General features: G+C 38.5%; 1 protein-coding gene across 8 annotated transcripts in view; it reads left to right on the plus strand.

The window, feature by feature from the left end:
- The window catches only part of MAST2 (microtubule associated serine/threonine kinase 2), a 190,399-nt gene that overhangs the window by 124,806 nt on the left and 47,901 nt on the right, over nucleotides 1-17,692 (plus strand). For 6 of the 8 annotated variants that reach the window (XM_042030595.1, XM_042030587.1, XM_042030594.1 and 3 more), the window contains 4 exons: nucleotides 5,910-5,985; nucleotides 8,449-8,469; nucleotides 11,000-11,078; nucleotides 16,346-16,500. In XM_042030595.1, coding sequence (XP_041886529.1) covers nucleotides 5,910-5,985; nucleotides 8,449-8,469; nucleotides 11,000-11,078; nucleotides 16,346-16,500 — 331 coding nt within the window. The remainder of the gene's footprint in view (nucleotides 1-5,909; nucleotides 5,986-8,448; nucleotides 8,470-10,999; nucleotides 11,079-16,345; nucleotides 16,501-17,692) is intronic. The other 2 variants (XM_042030588.1, XM_042030589.1) reach the window with 2 other exon arrangements.

Below are 17,692 nucleotides of genomic sequence, written 5' to 3' on the forward strand. Positions count from 1 at the left end.
GTCCCTGGTACGCACCAGTCAGTAGCATGAAACAGCTGGAACACTTGTGGCACATCATCCACAGTGGAGCCTCTCTGGAAACACATCTCTGCTGTGTGTAAGACAAGGAATGTTGTTTTCATTATAATCAGACTGTCTTCCTCCTACATGGCAGTATGTTCTGTAAATGCTTTCTGGAGACTGAAACTAAGGCAATGCTGAGAAAGAACAGCAAACTGATAGTAGCTCAGCTAGAAGGAGCCATCTGCTTCTATTTGCAGAGCTTTGCATCTCAAGAGGTGACATCCAGCCTGTTGAAAGGAAAAAGGCCCAAAGTTATTGTACAGGGATGCCCATAAAAGCCTCATTCACTCTTAAGTTTTTGTAAAAATCTTCCACTTTCTTAGGATGCTATAAAAAGCCCAATGATGGAAAGCTAGGAAGATGCTTTAAGTACATTGTTATTCTAAAATGACCCATGATTTTCATATTAAAATGTTAACAAAATCTTATAGGTGGTATATTAAAACAATTTTCTACTTCAGAATCTGGAATAAAATGGAGGGCCAAAAATGTGTATAGGACCATCCCCTTTCACTTCAAACTCCCTTGTTGCTGTTGTGTGTGGTTATGGTAGTGATAACCTTGTAAAATTTAGTTTCAACAATGCATTTTTCTTGGTAGAGATTCTCCACTTAGTTACATTGTGCTTTTTGCTTTGAATTAATTTATGTGTTGGTTTCACTAAATTCTAAATTAGCTCTACAAGCCTTTAACTGAGAAAAAGAAATGTCCTTGCTTGGGGATTGCAACAAGATATTGACATGATCATTGCTCAGAAAAGAAATGCAGAAATATTCCTAATAGAAACATGTATATTTTATTTTCTTTTGATTTGCTTTTCTCTTCTGTCTATTTAAAAAAATTAAGTTTCGTCTGGTGGTTTTGATGCTGTTTCAGGCTTTACAAGCTTATAATTTATTAGAATTTTGTGAGTATCTTCTAAAAGGAAGAGTGGTGTGCCACCTTACTTTTAGCAGTAATTGTCAAATATTTCCTTTTTTTCCCCGATGTTGCATATGGGATTTAAAATTATTAATTAAAAGGACATCCTTTGTTACCAGCAAGAGTAGCCAGTAGCGCATAGGAGGATAAATTAATTGTAATTTGAGTTCTCTACCAGTACTATATTTAGGAGTCTTCCTTGGGGGAAAAAAAAAATATTCAAAAGACAAAAGTAGATGAAATTTAGAGTAGAGTCACAAATATTTTCTTAAGAAATATCATATATGAGGAGCGAATTTGAGAACAGGCTGTGATATTTGTTTAGTATTTGAGGCGTATCTATCAATCTGTTTGTTCAGGCACACGCAGTGATAAGTTACTAAGAAATGCTGGTGCCTCTCCCCAGCCTCTTTTGTCTTGAACTTTCATCTTGTCTTCTTAATACTCATTCTGAACCTCTCCTGCAAATCAAAGGAACAGCAAGCATGCAGAGAAACCAGGGAGGCTTTCTAAAGTGTTTCTGTTCAGACACCACACTAAAATAAAGTCCTGTATGGCAGTAAAGTCAGGAGTTATTCTTCTGTACATGATGTAAAAGTCAGTGGGTGAGATCTAGGACAGTTGTCTTTCTGTCAGGCAAACCTACCTGCTCATGAACACTGATCCAGGCAGAGGGACTTACTATCTCAAAAGAGCATCCCAACAAGATGCCAGGCAGTTTCATACCCTAGAAAATTTAGAAGAAAAGTATTACTTAAAGAGCTCTCAACATTTGGGAAAGAAGTACATCCAAACGGTTTGAACCCTGCCATGAAATCACTTCTGAATGAAGAACATTTAAGTGTGCTAGTTCAGTTTTCAACTGCATGGAATAGCATTTTCCAGAATGAGCTGGTACCTTGGCATAAAGAGCTACAGCTTGTGGGGAAGTCACTCTGCTGGTTTAGTCTCCCAAACTTGTAGTGGCCAGTTTTAGGAATGCAAGTTCGAAAATTTTGCTTATATTCTAAATTCTTTTTGTTTAGAAATGAGAGGGGCAAGTAAAGAGGTACACATGTGTATTCCTTACATTTTTTTGTATTTCTTTGAATCCATTTTTTAAAATCTGAAAATTACAAAGAGGTTACACCATAAGGTTGATAACTAAGTTGCCATCAGATTATATTTTAAATCGAAAAACTTAAAATCAAAGAAGTAACATTATAATTTAGTAGTAAGGAGATAGGTACTTACAGCTGGAAAATCGAAGCTCAGGCTATTTTAAAATTGACTTTCCACAGCTGTAAGGTATCCAGGTTGCTCTCTGGCTTCCAGTGGAAGCACTTGTCACTGCTGGGACCTTTGCCCTGCTCCTATCTGTAATGGCACACAGAGGGAGCTGCTCACAGGCAGCACTGTGCTACTGAATTAAATGGTTCTGCTCTTACACTGCAAGTTCAGTTCCACCTTCTGGCAGAAAAATGGCTGTTGCTGAGGTGTCTATTTATTTATTATTTTTAGAATGTGCAGAGTATGTAACATCCCACCCTAGATCCTGCCCTGGTTATCAAAGCTGAGGTTCATCAGCACGTCATGCCTGTGATCCTTGGGTGGTGTGAGAGCACCATGGCATTCATTGTTTATGAGACTCACTGTACACAGGGTGCTTTAAATGTTTTGCTCATTTTGAAATGTGTGTGCTGGAAGGCATCTGATTCTGTAGTGTGCATATGACCTTTAGCTGCTTGCTTTAATATTCAGCAAATAATTTGAATGTCCTGCATAGAAAACCACAAAAACTTTGCCTTTTGTATTTATTTGTTATTTTTTAATGGCTCTCAGAAGTATGGTTTTCAGTTTTACAGCATAGTTCTGTTGTGAGTTTTTGGACTCATAACCTATCTGATGAGTGTCATTCATGTTTGTAGGGGATAACTGAGACTGCCATTGCCTGTAAGGTCTGGTTTCATATTTTGAAGGTAGTGGATTTACAAATGCTTTGGCTGCATTCATCTTCCTGTGTCCGGAAGATGTAAAGGTTCCTGCCTGAATTATTGGCATTGGTGTAGCTGTGTTGATTTACCTAATGGACAATCATTCTGTGTAACAGCCTCCCTTGAGACAGAGGCATTTCAGGTTCAGTAGTAGCCAACTATAACCCTGGAGCAACAGGGGAATCTACCTTTGCTACGGAATAAATAGGGTTTCGATCAGCCTTGGTGAATGAGACCATTGCACTCAGGTTTCTCTTATTAAAATACCTTCATCTTGAGCAGATGCAGCAGTGCTGGGAAATTTTAGGGAAAGTAGTAATTCCCTGTCTCCCTGTTGTTGTTTTAAAAGCTTCACCCAGACTTGAATTGAGTAGAAAAACTAATTGCTTTTCATTCTAAAACTAGAAGCAAATCACAGGGGATCTAATTAAAATTCCAGTGTCTGAAAGGAAATATGCTGTATACATCTGAAAAAGTAGTTGCTCAAAAATTAGTAGTATCTCTGTACCACACAGTGCAGGCTCAGAAGAGTTTGAACACCCACATACTTAATTTCAAAATTTAAAAACTGTCATTACCCAATTTACTCAGTTATTCTGAAATTCTATTTTGATCATACCCCAGAAAGCTCAAAGATTGATGAAGATATAAAAAGGCAATGACAGTTTATTGCTTGTTTATAACAACACTGGGCAATGAGATTTTTGTTCAAAACTGTCATCTTGACACAGTAGTGTTCATTATCAGAAAAGCTTGAAAAATGAGAAGGCCAAGACCAAGGTTCTCACCAAAGCTGGCAGCCTTCCTTGTGCTGTTAGATCATCTGCATGACCATGGAAAGGCCTCACTCCCACTGCATCCTGAAATGCTCCTTCAGCTTTCTGCTAGCAAGTGGTTGGTGACCCTTACCCCAAGGCATGTGCTGCTACCAGGATGTGTGTGTTCATGCATGGCTCAGTTCTTCACTTTGGTGACTTCTTCAATCATCCTTGTAAGCTTGCAGTGCCTCCTAGACTGGGACTGTCAGACCTCTCCATCTTCTTGTGGTTCAAAAGTAGCAAAATGGTTCAGATTTTTCGTTGTGACCATGAGAATTAAAATGAGTACAAGTTTAATAAATGAAAGCACTGAAAATTATTTAGCTATTGGTTTCTGATCACTCTCTCCCCTCTGTACTTGGGATGTACTGGGAATGGGTTAAACAGTATCCAGTTATGGATGAAGACTTGAATTGTGTTATATTAAACTGTGAACTCATTGTTAGTCTTAGCTAACAATGCGAAAGAAAACCAAGCCAAAGGAAAACAAACCTGTTGCTCAAACTCTTTGTTTTTAATTTAGTTTGCTCTTGATGAAGCAGATTGTGGAGTGGTCTGGAATTCACTTACCTCTCCAGTTCTCTCATCACCCCATGACACATGTTACATCAGCCTGGGGCTGGTTTAATCTCAACCAGCTGCTGTTTTTCCCCTTGTGGACTTGCAGACCAGATGGAGTTTGCTGGCCTGTGCTGCACTGTGGCCATCCTCATACCCCAGGAGGTATCAGCCTGTTCCCCCTCTCCTCCTCCTCCCTCCCTGCCCCAACACGTGCCAGGTGTGCACACCTTGCTCACAGAAGTTGTGCAGAGATGCTGCTGCAGACTTTTGTGACCTATTTCTAAGGCTGAAGTGTGAGGGAATGTTGCCTTCAACTGAGCTCCTGCTCAGTGGAACAGCAAAGGTGTGTGGATAACTTGGATTGAAATTAATGGAGCTTAATTATAAACTTCAGTAGGTTGCTGGATGGGACTGTAACTGCAAAATCACTGCTGCCCTGTGGGGCAAACTGGGCAACTCAAGCCTCTGAAACAGAGACAAGTCCTTTGCATATGACTCATACTTGAGTTTTCAACATGGCTTTTAAAATAAAACCATTTTATATGGGATCTAAATTTAAAACCATTTCTGATGTACCTTGCAGTGTATTGCTTTTCTAGAATCTATTTCATTTTCCTGGTCTTATTTTAGTGCTATATTGTTGTCTTTGCACAAAAAAATTGCTGTTGACACATGTTTGCTGTGTATAGTTTCTCTTCTGTGCCCATATTAATGATCAGAAAAAGCAAACCACTTCATGCCCAATAGAATGCACACTCACTGATGTGAAGCTTGTGAATTCATCCATAACTTCCAAACATTTCTGTAGTTAGTTTGTAAATGATCCTGGCTTTCAGAAAGGCTTTCTGTGTGATGGTTGCTTTTTACTTTGGAATAAAATACATTGCAATAAACCACTCACCATGCTTAAACACCGTGTGACAAAGCCCAGAGGAAAAACACTCGTGCCAGGAGAAAATTAAGTGTTTTTTCTTCCTTTCTGTATAGTTTCCCTGGTACTTTCATTTTCATGGTAAAAGTACTGTTTCAGAAAAGTGGTAGTTAGTGTGACTACGAATAAATTTTAGCCAAATCATCTTACATATACATAGTCCTTTTATTATCATGGGCAGTTCTCATGGTGTGTCTTTTTTTTTTCTCAGTGGATTTTACATTCAACCTTGGCATGTATTAGGAAGAAAAGTTTTCTTACTGTTTATTATTCCTGAAACTCTCATCAGTGTCATTTCCAACTCAGGTTTTTCATTGACAAGTGTTAGGAAAAGCTTGTAGATAAAAATTATTGCAAAATATTAGAAGACTCTATTGTCTATGGGTGGTACATTACTTACCTGAAAGTAGGAAGTGAAACACACCCTTTAAATTATTTTAAAAGGAGGAAAACTACCGGTACATCTGTGTCAGAACATTTCTTTAGCAAACTAATGCTCAAAGCTCAAAGACTCAAAGACCCATATTTCCAATTATTTGTGACTTGCAGTTGAAAGTCTTTCAGAACACTGAAAACTGACTCCATTTGTTGCAAATGCAAATGAAATGGTTTTGAACTGTTAATTTTTGTTTTCTTAAACAGGTAGCAGCCCCTTGGACAGTCCCAGGAACTTCTCTCCAAATGCACCTGCTCATTTTTCCTTTGTTCCTGCCCGAAGGTAAGGGAAGATCTATTCTCTCTGGGCTGGCAAGCAAATAGTCTATACACTTTATTTACAAATGGCCTATGGGTTAGAACATTTTTGATTGTGTTTTACTTTCTTTGATGTTTACAATTTTATTTGATTTTAATCCTTGTGGATTACATCTTGGCAGCACCAGAAAGTATTAGGTACTTTTTAGACCTAGAAAAAAGATAAAGTAAATTAAGTAGTTAATGCTGCCTAGGGAAGAGACAACGTTCTCCCAGAAGGATGACGTGTAGGGCATGTGATATGACAAATAATTTAGTCACAGTGACATTAAAGCCAGCCATGATTAGGTAATTGTGACTTAGTTGTAGTCCTAGATGTTGCTCTCACTGAGGTGCTATGTGCTGATCTTCTTTGCTATGTCTGCACAAAGATATAAACATACCTTAAATTAGGTGTGCACAGCTCTGTGCCTTCATTCCCTCCCTTCTCACTTGTAGTGACTCTAGAGTTTTCTCTGCTTTCTTGGGCATTGCTGTCAAGAGAACATTACTGCTCTAATGAGGAAAATAGCTGATAATTGAAATTGCAAGTCTACAAGAACCTCTAGAAGAGCAGCACTGAGAGACCCAAATGTGAAGCTGTCATCTGTCCTGCAGCAAGTGCTGGACAGGTGCTGGTCATGCGGTGTATCAAACTGCTGGAAAGAAATCTGATACTGCAGTGGTGGATTTAGTGTTAGCAATAGGATGGAAAGAATAGAGACAGCTGGGAAAAGCAGAAAAATGGTGATTTGAATACTGAATCCCAGCAGGCAGGCAGAAATGGATAGTGATACAGAAAGGTAAGTTTTGTGAGAAAGAAAGAGCAGGGAAATTAGAGAGCTCCTAAGCAGGGTTTGTGCACAGGAGGTGGGTTATTAGATTCAAGTGTGAGGAGAGTATTTTGGATTTGTTAAACTCTGCCTTGGCTGAAAAAACCCCAATCTGTGTTCAAATGATTTGAGGATGGGAAATGTGTGATCATCCTGAGAGGAAGTAAGTTTTCTGAGAATGACAGATTTAACTTGAGGACTAGTTAGAAAAAAAAAGTCTCAAAACTTCAAAGAAGAATAAAGGGTTGGAATTTGATGGAATAAGGTACACCCTTTATCTGAATGGCAGGAAAACCCTGGAGCATTTCTCCATTGAGGTGATTTGCTAGAAGACCTGGTATCCTTGAATTCTGTTTGAAGTAGACTTTGGTCTTCTGGTCTTACATAAGAAAAAGCTTTTTAATAGCACGTGAAATGTAAGACACTGGATATATATTTTCCTGTGGCCTCAGAAGGAAAATAAGTGCTTTACCTGCTGGTAAAACAATTCAAGTAGACTCCTCCACCTTTGTTTTTAAAGCCTGACCTGGGTGTATTCAATAATCTCTGTTGAAATCAACCAAACTTGTACCAGTTTTCACAGTATCTGGAGTATCTCACAGGAGTTCTGGGTCCTAGAACATGGCAGAATATTTGCAGCAGAAACCATTGTCAAAACTTAGCATAACTTGTCAACATCATGTTTCAACTTGCTGCTTCAGTACCATGGCTTTCTAAAAGTTCAGACAGCAAATGCATGTTTTAATAATAAAACTCTGAAAAGTACCCTTTCATACTTTTATGTTTTTTAAATCTAATTTTTAAAGGAATACGTGAATAAAGGTTAAGCCTGTCCTATTGAGTTCAGTGGTTCATTTTACAGTATGCATGTTCCTCTCTATACTTTTTCTGCCAGGGAAAAGAACACTTAAGCACAGCTTGTTTTAGAAACCTGTTTCTATTTTCTACTTGCATTACACCCTGAATAGCCATGCGAGCAGTAACAACAGATCCATGCTAGATTACCCCATACTGGTCTCAGAATAACTTCTGTATGATGGAATTAAGGAATTGCAAGTGTGGTGCCAGAGAAATGGATATTGCACAGTACCCTTTTTGTTGACATTGTGTGGGGCTTAAGAGATGGCCCTTAGCTCATTTCCTGCCATTGCCATCACAGGAATTACTTGTTGCTGATTTTCTGCCTTTTATTAGTGGGGTAATTTCTTCATTTATTATCCTGTTTGGACATCATTTGTGATTTCCATTCTTTCATTATAGCCCTGTGATGAGTTTTTTCTTGAGATGGAGTAGGAAACTTGTTTGGAAAACTTGTGTTATTGTAAAGCCACTGCAATTTACTGCAAGATTGTCCTTAGTCTGACTTGTGATTAACCATAAATCCCTGTTAGATACCCTTTCAATGGCTATGTCATAGCCACAGCACTGGCAGGAATCCTCCTGATGGAATAAGGAAATGTGTGGTTGAAACCACTGCAATGGTTAATTCTGCTCATACTCACTAAAACTGATCTTGGAGGAATACCACTAACAGAAGATGAACGTTGTTTTCAGAAATCACATGCATCTTTTACTTCTCTCTCTCTCATAACTATTGTACAATTTTTTCCACACAGCCATGGACACAGAGCAGACAGGTAACGTGTATCCCATTGCTGCTGTTTGTGTGTGTGTGTGAGCTGTGCTTCTGTGCAGCTGAGCACGTGTCCCTAACAAGTTCATGCTGTAACAACCCCATTTAAGCATTCAGCTTCTAGTCTTTGTAACAGAAACAGAAAATCTTTACACTTTGGCTTAAAATGATAAACAGGTAGCGTTCTGGAGAAGATGTGTTGTTTTTCTAACTCCTTCTTGTTTGAAATTGATCTGCTTCTTCATGAAATAGCATTTAGCTGCCATAAAAACACCTCCTTAATTAACTAATTAAAATGTCATTTTAGAGGCAAAATTTGTTGTTTGCATGTCTTTGTTGTGCTAGCAAAGTGTCTATAATAAATAAAAAACCTAAAGATTTCATTCCAAGTGTCTTATGCTGAAGTAATACTGCATGTTGTCTCTAAAAATATGTTTATTAACAAAACACTGAAGTAGCTTTGAAATGTTTTGCATAAATGCAGGAGGAATTTGCTTTAAAAGTCTTTTTCCCTTCCTTTGATTTGAAAGATTTTCACTCTTGTCCCACTTCTTTCTGCTAGAGAAGAGCTGATATGTGTGTCCTGACTGCTTAGCACATTGCTTGCCTTGATTGCATCAGCAGAAAATAGCCCAAGCATGAAGGGGTGTGCTGGAATTTTCTAATTGAGAAAGATATTTTCTTTTAACTTGGTCAAAATGAAAATTCTGAAGTTATTTCAATACATCATTTAGGTAATTCAGTAAAAAAAAAAATGAAGCTTTTCTTTTGCAAGAAATGAGTGACTTGTGCAGCAAGAAACAGAATGTTTTGCTTTGGAACTGAGGATCCAAAGTGAGGTTGAATCATTGAGCTAAATATTTCCCCAGTGCCTCTGTATGTTACAAGAAGCTCAGTGAAGATCATTAAATTTTGGTGTTCAATCCCTTACCACAGCCTGCAACAACTTTGTAATGCTGATAGTTGTTTTTCAGGGTTGAGAAAGGAATTCCATTTCACTTGAAATTATTTTGAGATTGTTCTTTTACATTTAATTGTCTTGCCAGAGAAAACATCACCTGTGGCTAAATGGGGTTTAGCTGTAACATACGCATGCAATAAAAATCTGCATTACAGACTTACTATTTTTTTTAATGCATGAAGCACGAGTCTTTTAAAAACTCTGTTGACATAATATTCTTTCAGTGATGTGGAACAGTGAGTTTATTTCCCTCTCATTCTAAGATGGATGGCAAAGAGTGGTGTCTATCAGTGCCTGAAAATAAAAGGAACTAGAGCTGGAAAAACTGTAAACAGGGGTTTTTGTCTTGGTGGGCACTGAAAGTTTTTCTGGAGATGAGGCTTCATGGGTATGGGTGGTGGGATGAGAAATACTACAGTGAAGATAACAGTTGAGGTTTTTATAATCACTGTTTCAAACCTGTACCAAACATCCTATTTTATAATGCACTTGCATAAATTCACTGTATCTATGTGAACCAGTCCCCCCATCCCCCCCATCATTCCAAAGCAGGTTAGAACTGTTCTAATTCAGCTTCATGTTATGACCAGTTACTGATACTCTGCTGCAAGAAAAAGCCCAAGCAAATGGAAACTGATGTGAGGAAGACTTTATAACGCCCATCCCATTGTGCAACAAGACGTGGTTGTCCATTTTAAGGACACAAAATGTGGGAAAATAGATCAGGGACAGAAAAAGTGCTGTGAGACTGACCTGAATGTTCAGTTTTCATCCTCACTGAGATTGGGTTTGGGGGAAGAAGAGGGTTTCAAGGAGGGCAACACTGATTCTTCTCAAAGCTTTTGTGTAGTTCCTCAATTCCTCAGTTTTGACATTGGCAAAACAAGACGTTTCTGCAATATCTCCACAGTGTTTTGGATGTTTTCCCTGAGGGACATGTTTATTTGGCTACAGTAGGGAAATAACTACTAGTGTTACACTGACTGGAGGAGAAAGGACCCTAGGTGAGCTTTCTGTGATTTACATCTATATTTCGAGTGGGCCCCTTGGCTCTGTTCCTATCTGCTGTTGTGGGTTTAATTTCTCAGGCGTGCCAAGCAATGTGCTGGGCAGAATGCCCTCTGAGAAGGTAAACAAATTAATCTGCTTTCAGCTGATTCTTGATCTAATGTGATTTTTTTGTCCTCAATCTGAATCTTCATTTGCAAGACAAGGAGCTGCGTAAGTATGTTAGGCGTGAGTGTCTTTTTCAAAGAAGTTTGCAAGGAGCTGTTTTTATTTCTCTGTTACAGAAACTCCAAGTTTTGTACAGCTAAAAAGCATCTACTTAATGCAGGATTCTGGTGCCCCTTTGCTTTATCTTTTCCAAGGTCACCTAGTTTCGCTTTTCAAACTTACTCTAACTGTTTTTCCACAAATGTGATTGTAAATAGGATACCTGATTTATCTGAATAACTCAAGACATTAATAAAAGCATGATGTTAGGAGATATGGAAGAGAAAATTGCTTATTTCTCTCAAGAATTAGCCACAATGTGTTCCTGACTGTAATTTCCCTCACGTCTTTTCCCCAGAACGGATGGACGCCGCTGGTCCTTGGCCTCCCTTCCTTCATCTGGATATGGAACAAACACTCCCAGTTCAACAGTTTCAGTAAGTGACACAGACTTTTCCAAGCAATTCAGTTTGTACAAATACACCCTAACAAATCAGCTTTTGAGTCTCTACTAAAATACTGGATCTTTCTTCATTGTTTTGCTAACATTATTTAATATACTAATTATTTTTAAAATTATTTTAGTTATTGGTTCTGCTGCTTTTCCCCCTCCATTTCCCAGCTCCTATCATCTTGCAGTTTGCCTTTAGCATTGGTGAAATCCCAGTGCAGCACTTGGCTCGAGCAATCATTTGAAAGGCACAAAGTCTCCAAAGTGGCAGGACTCAGAGATAGTGCATAAATACCTTCCAGCTCTCAGCTTTTTGTAACTGGGAAATGAAACTCCTGTCTGCTTTCAAGTACTTAGTCTGAAAACCTCTGCTATCAGGCTAGCAGAAAGAAAAACTGATAAGCCACATCTGTTATTCAACTCCAATAATTTGAACCTCCTAATGAAGCTTTTCAGTTCTTACAGCCATCATTAGAAAGGCTGGTTGCAGTGTGCTTGAGTTCTGTCAGTAATACCACTAAGCTGGCAGCACCACGTTAACCCTTGTAACTCCTGACATGCTTCCTAAAATGAATCTCACTCTTTAGTTTAGGTCAGTCTCACATCCACGAGAACCTTGCAAAGACAAGCATAGAAACATTAGAACTCTAAAGGCTGCCAGTACAGACTTAATGTAACATGCTTTAGTATGTGTGTTATGGTGTCTTCAACTGTGTGGTAACAAATCACTGCCTCTTTCCATAATACTGATCACTTGGTTTTGTATGAATTATTTAGACTATGTTCCTAATAATAAACACCTTCATTAATTAGGACTCAGTACTCCACGTTATGCAGATCTTACTCTGTATCATTGTTTACCTTGTGAACTGTTCTAAGTTCATCCATAAGCTTTCTAGTGCCTCTCAAATACATTTATCAGTTTCTTTGGAGGTGAGTGTTAAATGCAGTCTATATAGAAAGAGAAGAAATTGGGGTCAAAAGTTTCCTATTAGTGTGAATTGATATGATTAAAATTTGATTTTGCAATGTTAATCTTATCTCTATAACTTCATTTGTTCAGACACATTCTTGCAAACTCTAGTTCACGCAATTTCTATCATTAGTTATCTTTTGAACTTCAAAAAGTTTTTTCTTGTTGAATTTGGAGTTTTTTTTGTCTCCTTAGAAGGCAGATGACTCGATTTCAGTATGCATACAGATATGTGGGTAGTAGCACAGAAAAATGTAGTAGGATTCATTATCAACATGAAAAAGATGTCCCTGGTTTCACTGCCACACATTATTATATACTGAAGTATCTAAGAGCAGCTGTTAAAAAGGGGCTCTGCTTTTGCCTTTATAGTCTTAGGCGAGATGTCCATGGGCATAAGTCATGTCTAAGTCCTCTTCTGGGAGCAAGCTATGGAGCGTGGAGCAAGTACAGTTACTTTCCATATGGATGGCATCCAAATAGTTTGATCATTGGTAGTCACTGTGACAGCTTCCCATTTGCTTGTGAGGATGACACCTTTGGAAGCCAAATTGCAGTTTTTCAAGAGTTTGTACTTTGACCAGACTTCAGGTGTATGTCCATGGAGAGAGCAAAAGTAACAGCACCAAAAATCTCTTGGAAGTATCAATTCTTGCTTTGAAATCAAGGCTACTTTTAGAAAGTTCTCAGCTTTCTGGCATGGGAAATAAAGCATATTTGTCTCTTGTCATGTTCCCAGAAATAGACAGATCATTTTGATTGATGTTTTCCCATAAGAAAACAAACAAACAATCCAACAAATCTGAGATAGACATGTCACATAGAAAGCATCAGTTCAAATGGTAATTTTTTGAAGTGTGAGTAATAGGGAAGTGTAATGAGAAGCATAAAGTGATGTGGACCTGAATTCACCTTCCTGCAGGAAATAGGTTGAAACATGTAATTCCAAGAGCTTTATTCTTTTTTCATAAATGACTGAGTTTCTCATCTCTGGTCCTTTTGCTGGTTCAGTGGTACAATCTACAGAGACATTGAAATGGGCTGTTTAGTAAGCAGTGATGCAATTGTTGGAGGTATTAAACCTGGGATTACATTTCTAAGCCAATCCTATTATCACAGCATTTCACAGATTAGAATGAATTTGAATTGATCTGAGTAACACCTTAAAGTTGATAAGCAGTGTTATTCCTGCGTAGACTTTGAAACTGAAGTAAGAGGTAGTGAAGGGGCTTGTCAAAAGGACACAATGAATTAGTGTAGAATTAAATTCATAGCTGCAGATATGAATTTAACAGAAGTTTGAGCTTCCATTTCATAAGATCAGTCCTCAAGATTACGTTTCTTTCTCAAGCAAGATAGTAGGAAGCCAGTAGACATCCCTTCTGGTGTTTGTGTCAGTGGGAAATGAAACAGCAAGAAGGGCAGTGTCTGTTCTGTATCCTGCTGGTTGAGTTTTGTATGTGAGAGCAAGAGCTGACCCTCATCTCTGTGGTCATAGATCACCTGCTCTACCAACCTACTGAACAAACCAAGGCATTTACCTAGTCTAAGGTCAGTGAGAACCTGTAGATTCTGCTTTATTTTTTGCTTCCAAATGAGGTATGACACTTAAATAAAAGACAAACCACATTTGCCCTTTCCATACAAATAATGAAGACCAGATGTATCGTCAAACCAACACTGAAAAAGCTGGAGAAGACCTTTCAAGTTAGGTGAACATAAAATAATTGGTTAGATGGGCCAATATACAATTATTTTTAAGCAGTTAATCTGCTATTCATTTTTTAGATGGAGAGTTAGTTTATAAGCAACTGTAGTATAGCTTGTTTTTTTTTTACTGGAAAAGAGTTGGCTAATTCTGCATCTGTAATTAAGACACCGGGGGGTATTTGTATTAGTCTGCTGCAAATATTGAGTACTGTGATGTGATTACCTGAAAATCAATACTTCAGAAGTGTTTCAATTTTCTTTCATGCTTTTTCATTGAAAGGTTGTATGCCTTAATACTGCTAGAGAAGCCCTTGGCAGGGAAAAGTCCATGGTCTTTATCTTCAGGGCTTTCATTAGTTACTCTCTGGAATTCTAAACTTCGTGATCTGATTTCTTTTAGGGAGAGGAAGTGAAGGGAGGATTTTTTTGGGCTGTCCATGGGTTGACTAGCACGGCTTCCCCAGTGATTTTTCTGTTGGGAAACATAAAGTTTTTTAATGGTTTTTCTAGATTATAAGTTTTGATTTTTCTTTTTTCTAATTCAAGTAACTATGTGCTAACCTTCCTTAATTCATTTTGAATCAGACATGTATTTGCAATGCCAGAACTTTGGTATCTGCTAATGCAGGTTTGTAAGATGAAGTCTTTAGTACTTCCTGCTCTGCTGCTGGATCTGTATTATTCACCATGGATGAGATTTCAGCTGCCACGTAACTTTTCCTTTGAGGATTTTTCATAGGCAAGTTCTTCTTCCTGCTCCTTGTATTGTTTGAGACACAAAGAAAGACATCAAAGAAATCTCTGAAAATCAAAACAGGACCTGCATAATTCTGTACTTAACGGAGACAATAGTCACTGTATTTGGCATAAACAGTTTGAGCAGAACAGCTGTGGGCAAAGGGGCAAATACCCACACTCTATCTTGGCTTCAGTGTGGGATAGACCAGTGCAAGCTGATACACTACCTGTGTAATCATCAGTGTGTGCACACTGGGCTGGAAGTGACTTCCCAGCATGATCCCTCCACCTAGACCTGCCTGAAAGAAAACGTTGGAAGTGGTTGGTGGCTTCTAGTTCCAAGCACGCTTGGGAAGTTTGTGCACATCCCAAGGCTTTCAAGGGGGTTCTTTTCTGTAAATGTCTCTGTGCAGTGCAGTGGAAGCGGATCTGGGATCTGGAGCCAATTAAATTTTTATCTAAGAATAGGATTTTTAGGTTTACAGGTTTTTATATCACCTGATTTTATGTTGCTTACAATACTTAGAATAATTGCACCATTTGACCAGATGCATTCTACGTGACTTGTTTATCTCAGATTTGTTGGTTGATTGGGTTTTTTCCCTCAGAAAATGTCAATCCAAATCATCTAGCTATATGGCAAGAGACAGATATGTCTTCTTTCCCATGCTCGGTGAGTTAAAACTTGGTCATGTGTTATATCATATATAATTCCCTCCTACCAATACTTCTGGTACTGGGATGTGGTGCTTCCAGTCTGAGTGAGTGTTACTGTAGCAAAAGGAAAAGTTTTTCTGCTGGAACAGTGTACATAATTCATTTCATCAGATAATAAGGAGCTGTGGAACTTAGGTCAGGGTGATTCTTTTAATAAGGCCCACTGGTGTTGTTCAGTGCTACTCTGATTATTCAGCACCTTTTCTTTTCCTTTTTCCCTTTTGTTTTGAAAGAGAATTTATAATTTCTCTTTATGTAATTTATTTTCTTACTTCTGTGAAATGGAAAGGGGCATTGAAGAATCATGCACACAAAAAATACGTTTGTTAGCTGACCTTCAGCTTTTTCTCCTGGAACGTCCAACTTTGATGTTATTAGCATTTGCCACAAATATTTGTTTTAATCTCAGGTTTTATGAGATCCACGAATTAAAACAGCTTCATGTCTATTACTATCACAGGACATGTGTCATATAAATGCATCAACTTATTTACAGAAGAATAAGCTGTTTAACTCAATAACAAGAAACTCTGTTAATCTTAAAGTCAGATACTTTACTTTATTATTGCCTCCCTGGTTAGAGAAGAAGCCTGATGGGTAATGAAAAGGAGAAATAAAATCCTGACCATTTACAATAGCGATTTCCAATGAGAGCCAATAACCAGCAGAAAACTCTTAGGTCTACACAGCTCCATAGCATTCTGCATGCCAGTGAAACTCCTGAGCTAAGAGAGCATGAGGGAAAAGGAAAGAAAGTTGCTCACCACTCCAGGAACCTCCTTGTCCTTTCCTGAGTAGTGCTGGTACTCACATGTCTTCCTTTCTGTCTCCTGATAGTAAATTACCTGCATGATCAAATGTACTGGTTCCAGAATCAGATGCAGTGGTTCTCTAGCCCTCTCCCAAAGTTTTCCTGATCTCACCAGCTCTGTCATTGAATGTAAGGGTTGGCTTAGCCTAATGATTATAATAAGAGAGGCACCTGGTCTGATAAATAGCTTTCTTTTCCGCTGGAGTGCGCAGTGTCTGGCAGAATCCGTTCCTCTTCCATTCATTAGCTGACCCCTATGCATGCGTTTAGTGCATTTCTTTTCTGTATTTTTTTCTGTACTCAGTCATCATGCTCATCTCAGGAGAAGCTGCACCAGCTGCCCTTTCAGCCCACGGCAGATGAACTTCATTTCCTGACAAAGCATTTCAGTACTGAGAGCATCACTGATGAGGAAGGGCGCCATTCTCCAGCCTTGAGACCTCGGTCTCGCAGTCTGAGGTGAGCTTTGGATCGTTTCCTGACTCTTTAAGATGCTGGACACATGTATTGCATTTCCTTATGTGCTTTGAGATCTAAGAATTGTCATTTGTAGTTGCTTTGTTACATGTTTTTTGAAACTATTTGAATCAACATTTAACTCACCTCACCTGATCAGAAAGGATTTTTTTTCTCACATTTGATGCTGAGGTTTTGGATTGCAAAGTGGTTGGTATACTCTGCTTTTGTATTTTCACAGTAACTCTATGAAAACACGATCCACAAGTGTCTCAAACTAAATGCATAGGATGTAGATTTCCTTTAGTGAAGTTTCTTCTCAGAATTTTGCTACAGTAACATAAGGATGTGGTTATAACCACTTTTAATAACTTTTCTGGCAGTGTTTCTGAAGGGGTATGAAAACCAGAATAGATAAAGTCAAAAGCTTAAATGGAATTGCACCCCAGAGCAGTTTTGTAACAGCGCTGAAAACATTTCTCCTGCTTTAGTAGTTGAATAATTTTACTGTTGCTTCAGAGAACTGGTTGTTCAAAGATAACTATCCAGGATTATTTTCTTCTATAGTTGGTTTTTCCATACATAAAACCAGAAACAACTAGAATTTCATCTTTCACAGAATTACAGAAGGGCTGAGGTTGGAAGGGGTATCTTGAGGTCATCGTGTCCAAAGCCCTATTCAAGGAGACTGCCCAGGATCATGTCCATATGGCTTTTGAATATCTCCAAGGACAAAGATTCCTCAAACTCTCTGGGCAGTCATTCTTGCAGATCTCTAACAATTATATGGAATAAATCCACAAACATTTTGTATCATGGCAAAAGCCTTTAAGTTTTGCCTTTAGTGCTGGACCAAGTGAATGAAAGTCTAGGGAAAGTCCAGACACACCTTGTGAAAGAAAAGGGTTTTTACAAGCAGGGTTGAAGGAGGTGAAATCTTCATTCATCTGAGGGTGTCAGAGGTGGATATCACCTTTAAATTAATGGACAATATTCACAGCCTCTGCCAGCTGAAAATGCTGAATCAATGTGCCTAGCTCAGGACCTGGGTGGGAGTCTGTAAAAGGAGAAGGTGAAACAGGCCAGCATAATAACAAAACCCATGGTGAATATCATGTCATGGCAGAGCTGACCTTTCATGATGATTTGTAATTATTTGTATGTTCTGAACTTCAGTGCAGGCTGCATGGTAATT

This window comes from Corvus kubaryi, unplaced genomic scaffold (genome assembly GCF_017639235.1).
Source record: "Corvus kubaryi isolate FWS band 111438036 unplaced genomic scaffold, C.kubaryi_AGA036_p1.0 37334, whole genome shotgun sequence".
Classification (NCBI taxonomy): Eukaryota; Metazoa; Chordata; class Aves; order Passeriformes; family Corvidae; genus Corvus; species Corvus kubaryi.